Source organism: Colius striatus, chromosome Z (assembly GCF_028858725.1).
Source record: "Colius striatus isolate bColStr4 chromosome Z, bColStr4.1.hap1, whole genome shotgun sequence".
Taxonomy (NCBI): Eukaryota; Metazoa; Chordata; class Aves; order Coliiformes; family Coliidae; genus Colius; species Colius striatus.
Window position 1 is genome coordinate 23,976,047 of NC_084790.1, and position 17,044 is coordinate 23,993,090.

General features: G+C 36.3%; 1 protein-coding gene across 1 annotated transcript in view; it reads right to left on the minus strand.

The window, feature by feature from the left end:
• DTWD2 (DTW domain containing 2) overlaps window positions 1-17,044 on the minus strand; it is a 70,854-nt gene that overhangs the window by 42,117 nt on the left and 11,693 nt on the right. Inside the window, exons 2-3 of the mRNA XM_062018596.1 lie at window positions 3,687-3,777; window positions 2,083-2,177 (exon numbers count right to left, since the gene is read on the minus strand). Of these exons, the coding sequence (XP_061874580.1) occupies window positions 2,083-2,177; window positions 3,687-3,777 (186 nt within the window). The remainder of the gene's footprint in view (window positions 1-2,082; window positions 2,178-3,686; window positions 3,778-17,044) is intronic.

The following is a 17,044-nucleotide window of genomic DNA, read 5'->3' on the forward strand; positions in this document are numbered from 1 at the left end:
GAATGTTGCAAGGAAAGCAAAAAATCACACATCTAAAAAATACCACACATCTTTTTAAAAAGCAAAAGTATGGCCTTAATATGCTCCAAAACAATGATACTTATAAAATGTGTTAGGAAGCACTCTTTATTTTTTTTTTCTTCAAAGTAATGAAGACAGAAGTCTTCCCTTCACATGGGACAGGCTGATTAGGTTGCTTGTTCAGCAGCTACCAAGTTGCTTACAGACAGTGTGGCTTTTAAGAAAAGCATAAAAACAACCAGTGCATCACCCAGTTTAGTTTCATATGCCATAAAATATGATCTGAACCACTGCAATTTATGAGGCTTTAAAAGTCCCATTAGCTCACTAATAGGAAGGCAGGGACCAGTACAGCCCTCTCCCTTCACCGTAAACACCAAGATGTTTCTACCCATCTGCAAATGCCTGTTCCATGAATATACCATAACAGAGAATGATCTTAAATAATTTCAGGTGATTAACGTGAGCTCTCTGAACACATCTAACCAGTTCATGGCCTTAAAGGATGCTGGAAGTCCAAAATAACACTGACATGATCCCATACAAGTACCTATACAAGTACCAAGTGCTAGTAACCAGTAAGGAATATGGTTTAAAACATTATCAGAATGCATATATAGCTAAGAAAAAAACAAAAAGAATGTAGAAATAACACATAGCAAAGCTAAAAAATTACTTTTCTCTCCTTTTCATCCTTCCTCCTTGCAGGAAGGTGGGATGAACTCCATGACTGAGAACTCATGATTTCTGCAGTCTCACATCCACAGTACAATGCAGGCATACTGCAGATACTTTGGGTGAAGCCAAGACTACTACCTAATAACTTTTAGCCATGAGGTAAGTCTGATCACCAAAATTCATATTAATCTAAGGAAAACTTTCATTTCTTTCACTTCCTCCAGTATGTTCTATGGCAAAAACTAATACAAACTAGGTTATTATTAATCTATTTTGAGTCTGATATGTTTCACTGTTGGTTTTGACCTAAAGAGGATCCTTTAGGTCAGAGAAATACCTCTGGATTCAAACTTGAAGAGGCTTTAATACTGTGTAATACATCACTTCTTAAAAAAAAAAAAAAAATCCTAAGGAGATTTACTAGAAGCAGACTGTATTGATAGTGTTCCACCCTGTGCACATTGGTATGAAAAGTTGCTTCATTTTAATGCTTAATGGGAAGACAGTACAATTTCCCTGTAGCCTGGAACTTCTTAGATAATTATTATAGTTATTACCATAGTAATAGAAAAGCAATGTACTTCTAATGTGCTCTAGTTCTAATACAGACAGCATAAAAGTGTGGGAGCACCATGCTGAATCACCTTCCAACATTTTTGTTCACTGAACTCTACAAAAAATTTTCTCCAAAGATTAAACTCATTTTTTAAATTAATTTCCTTCATCACTATTCATGATTTTTATTTGCTTTTATTGAAAATGTATGTAGTAAAATTTCATTGGCATTTGTACCAGGAACTAAGACTTAGTTTCATCTAATGAAGATTAAAGACATAAGAGACCAATATCATCCAAGGCCTCAGAATAACAAAAAAAAAAATTAAAAACTCTGAAAGCTATGCTTTCTTATAATTAATTTTCATAGAAAGAGGAAAGGATTTGAAAAAATACATTCTCTAAGAGTTTTTCACCACTGGACTCCTTTCTCAAGTACAATCTCCCACACTCAATTAAAAACTATTAATTATATTTTAGCAACACCAAACAGTTTAACTGACAAAGCAAATTTTAAAAAAATTAAAAAACCACAGAAAACAGCAAGACAAACACAGCACCAGGTTAAGAATAGAACTGCAAAAAGTTACGAGTTGTCTGAACTTTCCAAGAGTACAAAACTGAGCCAGTAAAAGCTACAACTTAGAGAAAGACATATGATGCATTTCTGACTATTATATATAATTTCTCTTTCCTAGAAATCACTTTGTATCAAAAGTGAATGTGCATACTTGAAATAAAAACTATGAATACTGTTGGCTATTAACAAAGGGAAAAAATTGTCATAATTTACAGAGGACCAGAAAACACACAGGCAACCCCACTCACCTGTCTTCATTAAAACGTCGACCAACCAAAATTTTACATTTGTCTGGAGGAAGACAAGCTGCTAGCAAAGGTACCGTCCTTAACACTCGACTTTCCTGTAAAAAAGAAAAGTTACTTTTAAATAACACCAGTGGGAGTTTCTAGGAATCGTTAATGTTCCCATTTACTTTCAAGTTCTTTTGACTACAGATACAGAATATTTAGGATATCAAAGAATGGTAGGGTTTGGAAGGGACCTTTAGAGATCATCTAGTCCAAACCCCCTGCAGAAGCAGGTTCACCTAGATCAGGTCCTCCAACCTTCTTTGTAGATGAGGGTCACATTTGCCATGCTCCAGTCCACTGGGACCTCTCCAGTGAGCCAGGACTGCTGGTAGATGATGGAGAGTGACTCAGTAAGCACTTCCACCAGCTTCCTCAGCAACCTCTGGTGGATCCTATCTGGCCTCATTGACTTGGGTGTGTTGAGGTGGAGCAGCAGGTCACACATCATTTCCCCTTGGACTAAGGTGGTTTCATTCTGTCCCTCATCCCTGACTTCCAGCTCTGCAGAGTGGGTACACAGAGAACAATTGGTTTTACCACTGAAGACTGAGACAAAGAAGGTATTAAGCACCTCAGTCCCTTCCTCATTCTTGGTCACTAAGCTTACCCCTGCATCCATTAAAGGATGAGGATTCTCCTTAGCCACCCTTTTGTTACTAATACATTTACAGAAACTTTTCTTACTGTCTTTACGGCAGTGGCAAGCTTAAGTTCTAATTGTGCCTTGGCCCTTCTAATTTTCTCCTTGCATAACCTCAGGGCATCCTTGTAGTCCTCCTGAGCTGCTTCATCCTTCTTCCAAAGCTCATAAATTCTCTTTTTCCTCCTGAGCTCCAGCAGAAGCTCCCTGTTAAGCAAAGATGGTCTTCTGCCCCACCAACTCAATCTTCTTGCACATGGAGACAGCTCAAACCTGCACCTTTAAGACTTCCTTCTTGAAGAATGTCCGGCCTTCCTGGACCCCTTTGCCCTTCAGGACTGCCTCCCAAAGGACTCTGGGAACCAACTTCCTCAACAAGTCAAAGTCTGCCCTCCAGAAATCTAAGGTAGCAGTTCTGCCGATCCTTCTCCTTGCATCTCTGAGGATCAGGAATGCAATCATTTCATGATGGTTATGTCCAAGATGGCCTCTAACCACCACAAGTTCTCTGTTTGCAAACACCAGATGCAAGATGCCTTCCCTCATTGGCCCCCCATTAGCTGTATGAGGAAGTTATCCTACACACACTCCAGGAACCTCCTGGACTCTTTCCTCTCTGCTGTGTTGTGTTTCCAGCAGACATCTGCTAAATTGAAGTCTCTCATGAGAACAAGAGCTAGTGATTTCAAGACTTTTCCCAGTTGCATATAGAACGATCAGATACTCCAGAATAACCAGAAGAACCACATAAGATGTATTAAAAAAACCACAAAACAAAACAGTGAGCTGCCATTTCAACCATCAAGTTTAAAAGGAAAAATCTTTTTATGATGTTAGCAATTTGGATGTTTCCTTTTGCCTACCATTTACTGCATTAAGATTCTAGCTGAACTCCAACAACTACCACAGCCTTACTCACCTCTGCCGGATGCTGAATTATATACAAGCAGGTGGAGACCTTTAGTGGCTGTACTGGCAGGAATGGACATAAACACACCTTCTGAGGACGGCTGCATGACAGAAGGGAGAGAGAGAACACTGAAAGTAATCAGCAACTTAAGAAAGATGGCATAAATATGTTGCACAAATAAATACCATGTGCCAAGACGCACACTAAAAACTTCCCCTTACAGTGTATTAAACCTCATGTACTTTTTTGTTTGAAATTCCTGCTTCTAAAAAAAAAAGAAGAAAGGTTGTCATTGAAATAGTTTTTCAAGAAGAGAAACCTAGTAGTTTCCATACCAAATCATACTGCCTTTCATACCAAGGTAGAGTTTCAACAATTTGACAAAATATTGTAATAGAATATATACTACTTAGAATTAATATACCATTTATAATAGATTAATTACAATAGAAAATTTTAGAAGTATCAAGACACATGAAACCCCAGATATGCTATATTTATGATTGGGTTAATTTTTTTATAATTCCATCTATGCTGAAACATGCAGCAAACATGCAAGACAAAACCAAGAAATCTTTATTAGGAGCTTCTAATTTAAGTCTGAAAAAAGAAAATGAAAATTATTTAAAATTCTTTGGTCTACTGCAGGTAGGTGTTAAAATTCCTAGCAGAAGAATATATCTAAAGAAATGAAACTACTATGCTGAATGATCAAGAATCCACATGAGCAAAGAACTAAGCTCAAGATTATACATTGAGTAACTGAAGCTGTTACACCAAAAACACACATACACACGCATGTGCACACACAAGTCACTATAGCTACTTGGATACATTATTTAATATTCCAGAAAAATGAAGGATTTCCTTAACAGTCAAGCTATTACCATATTCATCACTTAAAGTCATACCCTCCCTGCAAACAAGGCTCTCTGATCTTAAAAAATATAAAGTCAGGATTTTCATCAGAATGCCAGGGTCTCGAAGCACAACTTGACCTGCATCATCCTTGGAATCTTTATTGCTAACAATCTGTATGTTGTTCACACATGAAAGACAGGAAGCAATCACTGCAGTAGCCATGACTTAGAGAAGTGAATTCTGAAGACAGGTCCACACCATGTTCTGATGGCAAGCCTGACTGACACTGCACTTGCTGGCCCACAAGAGCACGTGCCCAGCCAGGTGTACCAAGTAACATTACATTAATGGAAGGCAGTATAGCTGTTTCCTAGTCAAACATTAGTGCTTACCAGTAAATGGTGCCATTATAAAAAAGCAGTAACAACACATAAGCTCCTCTTTAACAGTTGTCAGGCTCTATTTTAACTCCCCTACTTCCAGCACCACCGAGACAAAGACTATTCCTTTCTCTATACAGTACTCAGTCAAAAGTTACCCAACAACAGTCTAAATCCAAAGTACTGGGAGCCATTATAATGTAAGAGAAGGAACTGGTGTTGAAAAAAATGAGCATTGGAAAAAATATTTTTAAATAGACTGAAAGGCCCATGGCCAAGAAACCAGCCTAACGACAAAATGGAAATTATTCTCATACGCTTTCCTGGTATTCTCTTCCAGTGGCCTGCTATCTGTCTTTCCTTCATACTTCTAGTACTGGCATTTTCCTGGTGCTAATCCTGCATAAATTTGGCACATTTTGTTGTCTTAATGAATAAGTACTTAATATTTTCACTACTCAGTGGGCTATTCTAGGGACCTTCGCCATGAATGGAGTGAAATCAATCTTGCCTCCAGGTCCAGTGTATCTCATTTCAGTAGTATCCAGCACTGCACCACTGCCTTTTTTTTTCCAACTGTCTCTAACATGTAACCAAGTTAAATAGAAATTTCATGTTTTTTTAACAACCTGGAAGGAGGAAATACCACCAGAGGCTGTTTGTTGCCTGTGCTCCAATCCTTAAGTAGAGGCTAATCCTCTGATGATCAGATTTAGTGGAAACTCTGTTTTGTACTGTGATTCCTTAGTTTCTCCTTGCTATTAAACGGCTGGTTTCACTAACAAGAGAAGCAGTTAAAGTTCTGGCCATTATGGTTTTTTTTCTACTGAGGGGAGATTAAAGCATGGAAACCTACTGCACAAAGCTGTTCCAAAACAGTTAGCTGGTGACTACAATCCAAAGGGCTGCATTGTTCACTAGTTTTTATAAGCAGATGGAAATAGTTTCTACTGATTTTTGACCTCAGGGTGTTTAACAAATTTGGCTAGATATGAATCACTTAATTTGAAGTCTCATTTTTGCATTTGCCTTTTGTATTTTGCACACTGCCTTGGATTTTTCATAATTTTTTTAAGAGCTTTATCAATCTCACAAAACAAACAAACAAAAAAACCAAACCTCTAACCAAAAAAGAAAGCTACCCAGAAAGCAAACATTTTCAAATACTTACAGAATAAACTCTGCCTATGATTTGATTTGTAGACAGCAGAGCACAAACCATGACAAATAAAAGCCTTTCCAATATAATTTAATTATTTACATCTGTATATACATTACTTAACTATAAGCACCCAGTTAGGTACCTAATTATGTTGAATACATATGTTTACAACGTTGTCCTGGGGGCACAAGATTTATTTCTGTACTTTCACTTTGATACCTAACAGTTATTGTGCTGAGACAAAAAAAAAAAAAGTTATTCCTACGTGAAACTGCCATTATCAGCCAATATTGGTTGGATAGGAAGCATTGCACAACACGAGAAGTTCTGTTCCATCACCACAAAAGCCCCCTTTGCTCTGAGAAAGGCCACCTAAGAAGAAAAAACTTTTTATCTTTTTCTTTTGTGTAAAGATTCTGCTACAGTTTAGTCCCATATACACAGCTGATGTTGCAGAAGAGTAGGGGCAGCATCAGAGAACTTATTTCATGATGAACATCAGTTTTCTCCCCTTTCTGAAAATGAAAGTAGCAATCTACTCCAGGTAGAAACAGTAGTATTCAGGATATTCAGGAAAAGGTTTCTGGATGGGAATTAGGATTTGAAGGATAATTTACAGAATTATTCACCTGTAAGCAATTTCACTACAGCCCAAAGCTATCCAAGTCTGTTCTTACTCGTTTTTCAATACAGCATTTCTAGTTTAAAAACTTCTGACAAAGAAACACATCACATTGATGGACAAAAAAACCATCAAAAACCAACAAAACCAAAACATCTGTATCTTCCAAAAGTGCCCATATGAAAAAGACAGCCATGCACAGGCACAGCCATCTCAAAGCTTTCTCTACATTTTTCACATTCAAATTAATAATGTTCAGATTTAGAATAACCTTTGGTCTGATTTCATCTATTTTCCTAGCAGAACTGAATCTGGACAGTGGACTGTGCTGTCAAGTTTAGCGTGATTACTAGTTTCTGGGCACAGATACTCTGGAACTGAAAATGCAGTCGCCCGGAAAAGAGTGAGCTAATTCTGAATTTCTTTCCAAGTCTCACTATGATTTTCCTACAAATATAAATGTCTTCACTTGCTTCAGGATTAACTTTCATTTTGTTACATGTCCAATGGGCTTCTGAAAACAAGCACCATTCTGGGAATGCAAACAAGTTTACACTTATGCTCATATTCAGAAAACCAAAGGCAGGTAATTTATGGATTTAAATCCAGAATAAGCAAAGAAAAACAAAAATACATTTTATGCTCTGTATTTCTATTTTCCAGGGAAAGCTATAAAGAGGTGAAGTGTGCCAAACACATATTCTAGAAACAACACTTGCAATATTAAAATAAAGAGGAAGCTGATGTTTTTAAATTACTACCACTTGCAACAACATTTTCATGTTCCAACACATACTGCCAAGGTCAGGCTCCAGATTCTGTATTTTTAAAGAAATATGCCTGCCCAAACAGAAATCACTGCTTCAAGTAAATTAGATTTTTCTACTGTTTAGGTCAAAATGTCAAGGGTTTCAAGGTCAAAACCAATCTGAGAAGTTTGGAGAAAAGCCACAGAGTTACCGTATGCTTGTTTTATACTCATGTTTTAATAAGTGTGTTATACTAACATAACTCCATTACACACACACATTAAAACCATAGTCAAGAGTTTTACAAAGCTGTGTTAGAAGTTTAAAGGCACAATCCCATACATTTTACAAAATTTGAGAAAAAATGTTATTTTTGCTAGTTTTATGCTAGAGAACAAACACAAATTAAAAATGGTTTTAAGACTACATTTTGCGTTCTCCATCTTAACCAATACAGCTATAGAAAGACTACAAAAATTATTAGATTGAGTTAAATATAGATAAGCATAAAATGATGCATATAGGAAGAAACAATTCTAACCCAATAAACAGAAAAACACCAGAGTCTGAGTTTAATACAGCATCACACTCAGGAGCAAGAGTTTATGATAAACTGTTCTGTGAAAAAGGGAGTTTAATGCCTAGTATTTCTCAAAACACAGATCAGGTGTTCAGTGTTACTAGGAAAGGATGAAAGAACAAAACAGAGAACATTATTACATCAGTATGTAAACCTCTGGTTTGCACTCCAACTGCAAATAAAGGCTGAAGCAACCTGAAGTAGTCTAAAAAAAAAAAAGAAAACCAAAGAAACAGATCTTACTGACCAATGCTGTGGATGCAAGAAGTTTACATGAGTTCAAGGGAAACTGGAAAAATTTGTGAAACAAAAATATGGAAGCACTGCCACTGAAGGTAAAAGGCCACAGACAACTCAAAGTCCCCTGTGCTAAAGGCAGTGGGAGAAAGAGAAGTATTATCAGCATATGCTTACCCTTTCCTCTTTAAATAGCCATATACACTCATTACTAAGTCTGGATAACAATAGCATGCTGTGCAAATGGACCTTTGACATGCTCTAGTATGGCCATTCCATTCTCAGTTGTCCTGCACAATTTAAAATGAATGTATATGCTGTGAATTGCAGTGGCTTAATATTATCTAGCTGTAATTTTCTTACTTTTTGCATTTTATCTCTAAAAATTGTCTGTATGCACTTTTGCATTTCTCTGGGTAAAATCTTAGTCCTCCTTTGGGGTAGTCTTCTGTGATTGACAGGACTTGCTGACATCTTAAAAAGAATTTGCTGATTATGCCATATTTCTGCTTTCCCTCAACACTATGGCTACACAGTATGTGATCATTTGCCACAACTTTCATGAAAGATAAGAAGTCATTCCTACTAAATGAAAATCTTTATTTCTTGTGCTGAACAGAAGTGAAATCATGGGTAATCTTGTCCCCTACATGGTCAAGGCCTATCTGGCAAACCCGGAGACTGTACAGCCAGGAGGAAAATTTTGTATTCCCTGTAGCTCTTCTGGTAAAAAACACAGATCCTGCAAGAAGACCCGAAGTGCCATGGTCACCAGATGAACTGCATATTAAAGACAGGCCTAAAGTTCACTATAGCTAAATCTACGTAGTAAGCTTGAGATTTCTGAAAACTTGTCCATCCCTTTCATCCTAATAAATAGGAGTAAGATCTACACTAGAAATTCCATAGCTGATGTCCCAAATACACAAGCTCTGCGCATCTGCTTTGTTAAGTAAAGCTCACACATGCCTTTAAAACTACTCAGTAAGAGGAAAACTATAAACTATAGCAGTGAAATAATAAATCAAGGAATTGGTTGGGAGTTCTCCCTCTGCTTTTGTTTTAAAATTGAACAAGATGAGATAATTCAATCATTACCACTGTTTCAATTATTATTAGCTGACCTTATTTTCTCAGTAGCAGGCAGTTTGTATATAGGCAATGGTGGCTTGGGTGATTTCACAGCATTTCAGGCTGGCTGTGTAATATTACTATGTACACGTTTCTCACCATTGCTGTGTAGTAGTCCTTTGCTCTCATGCTTAGTTACTCTGAAGCACAGAAATAAAAAAACATCCTCTGCCATACTTCAGATTTAATTATGTAATTCACAGGAATCATATTTTTATATTTTAACTCTCCTGCTTGCATTACTGAACTTGTAACATGTCTACTACTATCTTCACAACCATTCAAATCAACTAGCCTACCAAAGACTGACTCCCACAGACCAGATTAAGAAATAAAAACTTAGCAGAAGTAAAATGCAACATAAGCTCATTATTTTTCAGCTTGTTTTCTAATTACATGTCTAGCGGTCCTTTGATTTGTCTTTCAAGTAAGTTTTGGAGAAGTATCTTTCTGAGAAGTAGTACGGCTATCGTGACATGCAGAAAAACTCAAGAAACCATCAGCACTGTTGAAGTTTCTTATAGGCTTATGCTGAACATTCTTTACTCAAGCAAAATTTCCAAGCCTCAGTTTAGTGGTGTTTCCTGAGAAAAATCAGGTAAAAAAAGATTATTCTGACTCCACTGTGTTCCTCCAGTCTCTTTCAAAATACTTTGGAACATACTGGTCATGAGGCATAAACATTTAAAATAAAATTCTTACAAACTTCACAGCCACATAAATTAGAAGCACAGTATCAAAAACACAGGTGGGGAGAGTATCAAGAACAATCAAAAAAGCACCTCCTTTTCCACTTCCTAACCTGTACAGCACCAGCTTCCTGGCAATAAAAAAAGGAAAAAAAGGAAAAAAGAAAAAAAAAAAAAAAGGAATATTGCTGAGGTTTTGCTTCACATGACAAGTTAAATATAAATAAAACAGGTGTAGGGTTTTGGTTTGGTTTGTTGAGTTTTTTTTGAATGGTGCAGCCAGTGAATGTAATGGAACACATCCCAGTTTCTTGAGTAAAACAACACACTTAAATTGAAAAGCATGTAATACAAATCACAATGAAAATTGTTTGTGCCTTTTGAGTTTCAAATCTGTAACTCAAATGATGCTAAATTATATATATGTATATTAATTAATAAAACACAGTTTTCAAAACTGATGATGGTATCTGCTGATTAGCCAGCCTATAGTCCTGGGAAAATCACTCCAATATTCCTCATTGACAGCTCCTCAACCTCTTCATCAGCTCTAAAAGCATATAAAGACTAATTATTCTACCAACCTCCTCTGTAAAAACAGGCACAGAGATTCTACACAAATAAAAGATCATGTACAATAGGAAAAAAATTACTTCCATGTCACCTGCTAACATGCCTCAACGACTTTGTAAACAAACTGCCTTTAGGTGGAAAGAGGTAATTACTGAGAGAATTTTTACCGTTATTCTGCACAAAGGCTTTTGTACACTTTACAACACAAATGGGGACAGCAACTTCTAGCACAGGAGTAAATGAAGGAATCTGGAATACTTGTCCTAATTCATGAAAAAGCTCTATCACTATATCATGAGTGAGCTATGAAGTCCTTTGGTGTCTTTATATTTTGTGGAAGATCATTTTCCAATGTATAGGGAATGTGAACTGTGCTAATGAGCTAGAGACACTAAATTTGAATGTCGGGACTTCATATTATGTCTACAAACGTCACCTTCCTCCTTTCATTAATCAGGAGTGCCAGGCAAAGTCAGAGAAGCATCCTCCTAGAAACACATTTAGGGCATTATCAGACTGGATCAATGCAAACTTGCAATGTATTCTGTTACAAGTTTCAAAAATTTTCCAGAAAAAGCTACTTCAGCACTGTATTTTAAATCATAGAATGGCATCATCTTATGATATTTATGATATCTATGATTCTATTCTAAATTCATTGAAATACACCACACTAAGCTTTGCATTTTGTACCAGAAGAGATTTAAGGCACTTCCACAAATTTCCAAGTCATCTAATCCATGACCAATTAGAGTGATCAACTAAATAAAGGTTACCACTGCACTTCACTAGGTAGTTTCCAGAGGACATATCTAATAGTTCTACAGTTGACACAACATTGCATCTGTTCTTGCCACAAGACACAATCAACACTGCAAGCTCGGTCAGAGTATAAAGAGGCATGACAGACAATAGAGGCACCGAGAAAGCAATACAATATTTTCAGACAAAAACTTTCTTTGAACCAGACAAGTATTCCACCACTATGACTATCAAGGGCAGGGGATGCAGTAGCAGGAGAAGGACATGGGATGGGGTCAGAGATATCTCAGAGGAGAGGTACAGAAAGAGGTTGAGAAAGGAGGACAGGGAGATAGAGCTCTCTCCCAGCCTCTCAACGAGGTCTGAAATGCTAGTGAGCCACTAAGAGACCAAGGCACTATTTCCTAGCATCCAGATCCCTTGGCATCAGCTCTCAGCAGTTCTCCTGCTCCCATGTATTATAGTAAGAAGACACATACATCCCTTGTCCCTCTTTCCATTTTCCACTCTAGCTCACAGTACAGGCTACAACCATTCAAAACCCTGATTGTGTTTTCCATCATATGCAATCATGTGCAAGCTCTACTGTTACTGAAAAACAATACAAACAAGTTGGGATGAAGCTGGAACACAAAAAGTTCCACTTAAATATAAGAAAAAACTATTTCACTGTGAGGGTGAGGGAGCCCTGGCACAGGCTGCCCAGAGGGGTTGTGGAGTTTCCTTCCTTGGAGGTCTTCAAGACCCGCCTGGACACGTTCCTATGCGACCTGATCTAGGTGAACCTGCTTCTGCAGGGGGGTTGGACTAGATGATCTCTAAAGGTCCCTTCCAACCCTGCCATTCTATGATTCTAATTTATCGAGATCTTAAAAAAAAAAAGATCACAGATCTAAAAAAAAAAAAAAAAAAAAAAAAAATTAAACATTTGAGCCTATCCAGCTTTTACACTCAAAAGAAGAAAATAAAGTTTAGCAAAATAAGTCTTCAAAACACAAACATAGACTATACGGGCTCCCATTTTAACATTTGCTTTCAGAGAATCACAACACATTTCAAGAACTATATCCTGAAGTCTTACTTAATAAAAGTGACAAAAGGTATCTCAAAGAGCAAAATCATCAAAGCTATTCTCAATGAAAGTCTTTACAAAACTGTTGTGTTAGTGCTGATTTTGGGACTCAAGTTTTCCATTGTTGACACACAGATACTGGAAATGAGATTTACATCACCAGCTCATTTCTTTTTCAGCACCAAACAGCTATCAGTTTGCAATGATTGTCAGTCAAAGCTCAGCTGGTCTGGTTTTGAACAACCATAGTAAAACACTTTGAAGGCCTTACTTAAAAAAATTATGTCATTCTTATCAGACTTAAGACTAAAATTAGAAAAAAAAAGGAAACTCTGGACGTAAGGACAGAAGCAGTAATTTATTTTGAGATAAGCTCAGAGTTCTCATTAAGACAACATCTCTGTCTTTTGGGAAATTACATCAGCTAGAACATTTCTTGAAAGGTAAACATACACACATATATACATATTTCTCTCCAAAAAATGTGTATTTGCAGAAGTATCTAAAATTAGTAACGAAAAATATGTCCCCTTCAAGCACTTGGCAGTTTACGTATAATTCCAAACTTTGCCATTACCGTCTTTTTTACAGTGGTTTTGAACATAGATTGTAAATAGTACAACAGTTAATTCATCATCATCATATACTGAAGAGATGGTTGTACCTAGGTAATTACCACTGAAGGGTGAAGTGGCTTTTACAGAGAAGTTTATAGAACTACAGTGATAGGCAATTACATTAGAAGTATTTAAAATCAATTTGCACATTTCCTTTAAACTTTGACATTACAATAGAGAGTAACAGTCTACTCAACAATATTACTGGATTCATTAATTAAGCATCTATACGAATGATGTACGTTAAGTGTAAACTGTCATTAGTTGTTCTTTTATATATTTTCATGCTGAAGATATACAAAATCCAATAAATATCAGAAATGTGGACAAGGTCTGCATCACCTTTACTAAGTCACTTAAGTTGTACAGTGTTCTCACATGACCATTTCCAAAGGCAAGTAATCCTTTTGCCTGACCAATTAAGTCATAAATTAAGTCAAGACAAACAAGTAAGTCTGGGGATATTTTTAGCCTGGAAAGTTCATGGCAGCTTTACAAAACTTATCTGAAAAATATTTAAAACAATAAATATCTTCTAATGCTATAAAAGAGAAAAGCTATGAAGATAAACAAAATATCCACCCTGTGTATTTTCCTAATTTGCTATATGGAAGCAGAGCTTGGCAGGTAGCTTTCCTTGCAAATAACTGAAATTAGCAAATCAATAGGAAACACTCTTTCCACTATTTCAACTGTTTACATTAAAGTTGGCTGTGGTTTCCACTGTAACTAACAGAAGTAAATTAAAACATACAGCATTTAGCTTATGCACTGCAGTCATTACAGAAAGGCCAGGAAAGCCAAAAACTAATGAGCCTGAGATTGTTGACATTTTCATGCATCTTGGCTCAACAGTCTGGCAAAACAGTTGGCACTCCCACAGGCTCGATGCCAGAGAGTTAGCAGAGCTTTAATTTGTTGAAGAAGGTAAAGTAGCAATGGCATTTAAAGCAAGCCATTGAGACATTAAGATTAAGAAGTTAAACTGAAGTTTTACATTGCCAGCTTCAAAATTCCCAGTCTGCCTCAGAAGTTAAAGGCTGTCACAAAAAACAACAAACCAGAAAAAATATCATGACCAAAAAAGTCTTGTGGAAAAGCTCAGAATGGGAACCTACCAAACCAAGAACGAAAAAGAAAAACAAAACTTCCGGTAATGCAGAATCAGCATCTTGATCTTTTCACCATTTGTATATATGCAGTGAACATTCCAGTTAACAGCATAAAGTAAAAACAAAAGTATATTTTTCAAGAGCATACAAAGTTCCTAAATTAATGCTTCTTAAGTGAGGTCTGTGGATATCATTGGCTGAAGACAATTTCTTTCCAACGCTACAAAAGTACATTTATTTGAGTCTTTGTTTCAAACTGAAGAGTTGTGTTTCCCCAAATGCTTGTTAGTACTTTAGCCTTTGAAATAATAATTACAAAATGAGAAACTGTGACATTGGCTTTATGTGATAATGTTCATTTCAGCTACAGTTTAGGTTGACTTGTGGTATGTTTAAAAGATGGTTAAGAAGTGTTCCTATCTGAAAATGCTGCACCAAACCATTTCAAATATAGGCATATGAGACACTTATAAAATTAAGACCGTAAAAGACCATGTCCTTATGTTTTCATGTCTAATCCTTTCTTAATATAAGTCTCTCCATTGACTTTAATTGAAGAGACTCAGAATCTTAACTTTGTGTAGGCAGGATTTTACTAACTGGTTATGCAATCTGACATATTTCCCTATATAAAGGCTTATATATGAAAAAGAAAAGGTATTAGCAGTTACTTAACTAGAACTAGATTTGTTGCCAATTTACCTGCAACATCATGTATTAGGAAAGTCTGTTCTAACCTGTCTCATCATATTCCTATTATCTTATTTGCTTGAGTACAACTAAATCAAAAAGCTGAAAAATACCTTAAAGGCATGGACTGGATCAGGGCAGAGACCACTTAGCTATAAAACAGTCCAGAGAAGCAAAAATGGTCGTAACATTGAAAGTATCTGCTGTGTAGCTTCCCTAGCAAGGGCCATTAACCCAAAGTTAAATTATCTAAAAGTTTCCTGTTTTGTTGTTTTGTGATTGCTGGTTTCTTCATCAAAAAAGGATAACTACAACTTATCATTAAGGTATCCTTGCAAGAACCTAAGCAAGAATAAAAACTTCTAAAACTAACTTTCCACTTCATAGTTTATGAAGTTTTTCGGTTTTGACTTAAAGTTACATTCACAGCACTCTCTTGTTCCAAAAATATGGACCAAGTATCAACAAAACTGACTTTTCTATCTCCACATAAGCAACAAGTCTTTCACTATTTGACATTTGGGTCCACTTAGGCAACTTTACCTTATTAATACAGGATCTTAAAGATAAAATCTCTTGGCATGTATACTTCATTTGCTAATAACAAAACAAGTCTGAATCCTAGTTTAAAACAAACTGATGAGAAAATGGAGGTAAATTAAAAGTTCTGTACCAAATAAAGTCAGAAGTTAATTCTGCCATTTTTTTAATAAAAGCAGGCTCACTACTCACACATCTTTCAGAGTTAAAAGAAGAGCTAAATTTTTGTATCTCTCAAGCCAGGCAACAATCCCATATCCTGTCACTTGGAGCTACAAATTTAAGATCTCTTCCTTTCCCAAATTACATTTTTTGGGGGGGAAGGGGACAACAAAATGAAGGTATTGCCATACTTTATTTTGGTAACACTGATGGAATGTGCAATAGAAAGCCCATTCTAATCTATATTTAGCAGTAACATAAAAGTGGGTACCTTCTATGACAGAAAACTTCTTTGAAGAGTACATATTTCTCTTAAAAGGAAAATCTGCTGTTCTCTGCAGTTTATCCTCAATTGATTGTAGTAAAAAATCTTATTAATATTTACAAATATCTAAATGGTGGGTGTCAGGAGGTTGGGACATCCCTTTTTTCGATGGCATCTAGCAACAGGAGAAGGGGTAATGGGATGAAGCTGGAACACAAGAAGTTCCACTGAAATATAACAGAACAACTGTTTTACTGTGAGAGTGATGGAGCAGTGGAACAGGCTGCCCAAGGGGGTTGTGGAGTCTCCTTCCTTGGAGGTCTTCAAGACCCACCTGGACAAGTTCCTATGTGACCTGATCTAGATGGACTTGCTTCTGCAGGGGAGTAGGACTAGATGATCTCTAAAGGTCCCTTCCAACTCCAACCATGATGAATAACTAATGTTAGGAAAATGGTTAAATATTAAATAGATTTCAATTAAAGATGGTAGAAAAAATGGAGCTATGCCTATATATTCAAGAGAACTTCAGTATAACTCAACATTATAGCACCATATGAAAAAAGGCAGTGTGCATGCAATGATGTGTTCCTAAGACTTCCAGATGCCTGTGAGAGGACTATAGATGCTACACTACACTCTAGTGTCCTTTTTCTAAACAGCAGGCACGTCTGTAGAACACACTTTCATTTTAATTTTGATCTAGCATCAATCTTAGTAAAAAGCAGTCCACCAGTTTCCTGGTATCATGCAATGAAGTAACATATTTTAAAATAGTACACTTGTTATTAAATAGTAATTATATTTAATTTTAAAATGTGTTGATTTTTACTGAATAGACAGTATTTTCTTTAGTTAACCTGGCATCAAGTTCACTAAGTTATTCTAAAGCTATTTAAGTGGTACTGTAAGACATTTCTTTTAAGGTATAGAACCAATTAAGCACACGTGCTTTTAAATGCTGAATTTAGCAGTCACCATACCAAACCATACAACTGTATTGATTTGTACTTAATGACCACTTAGGCTGTTTTGCAGGAAACTTTTCTTAGGAGAAATATCTTACAATAGTACTTCCTTTCAAATAAGAAAGCTAGATGTGTGTTGCATGGATGAATCTTTCTTGTGTGACTCGGAAATGAGTTTTATAACTAAAGTAGGAT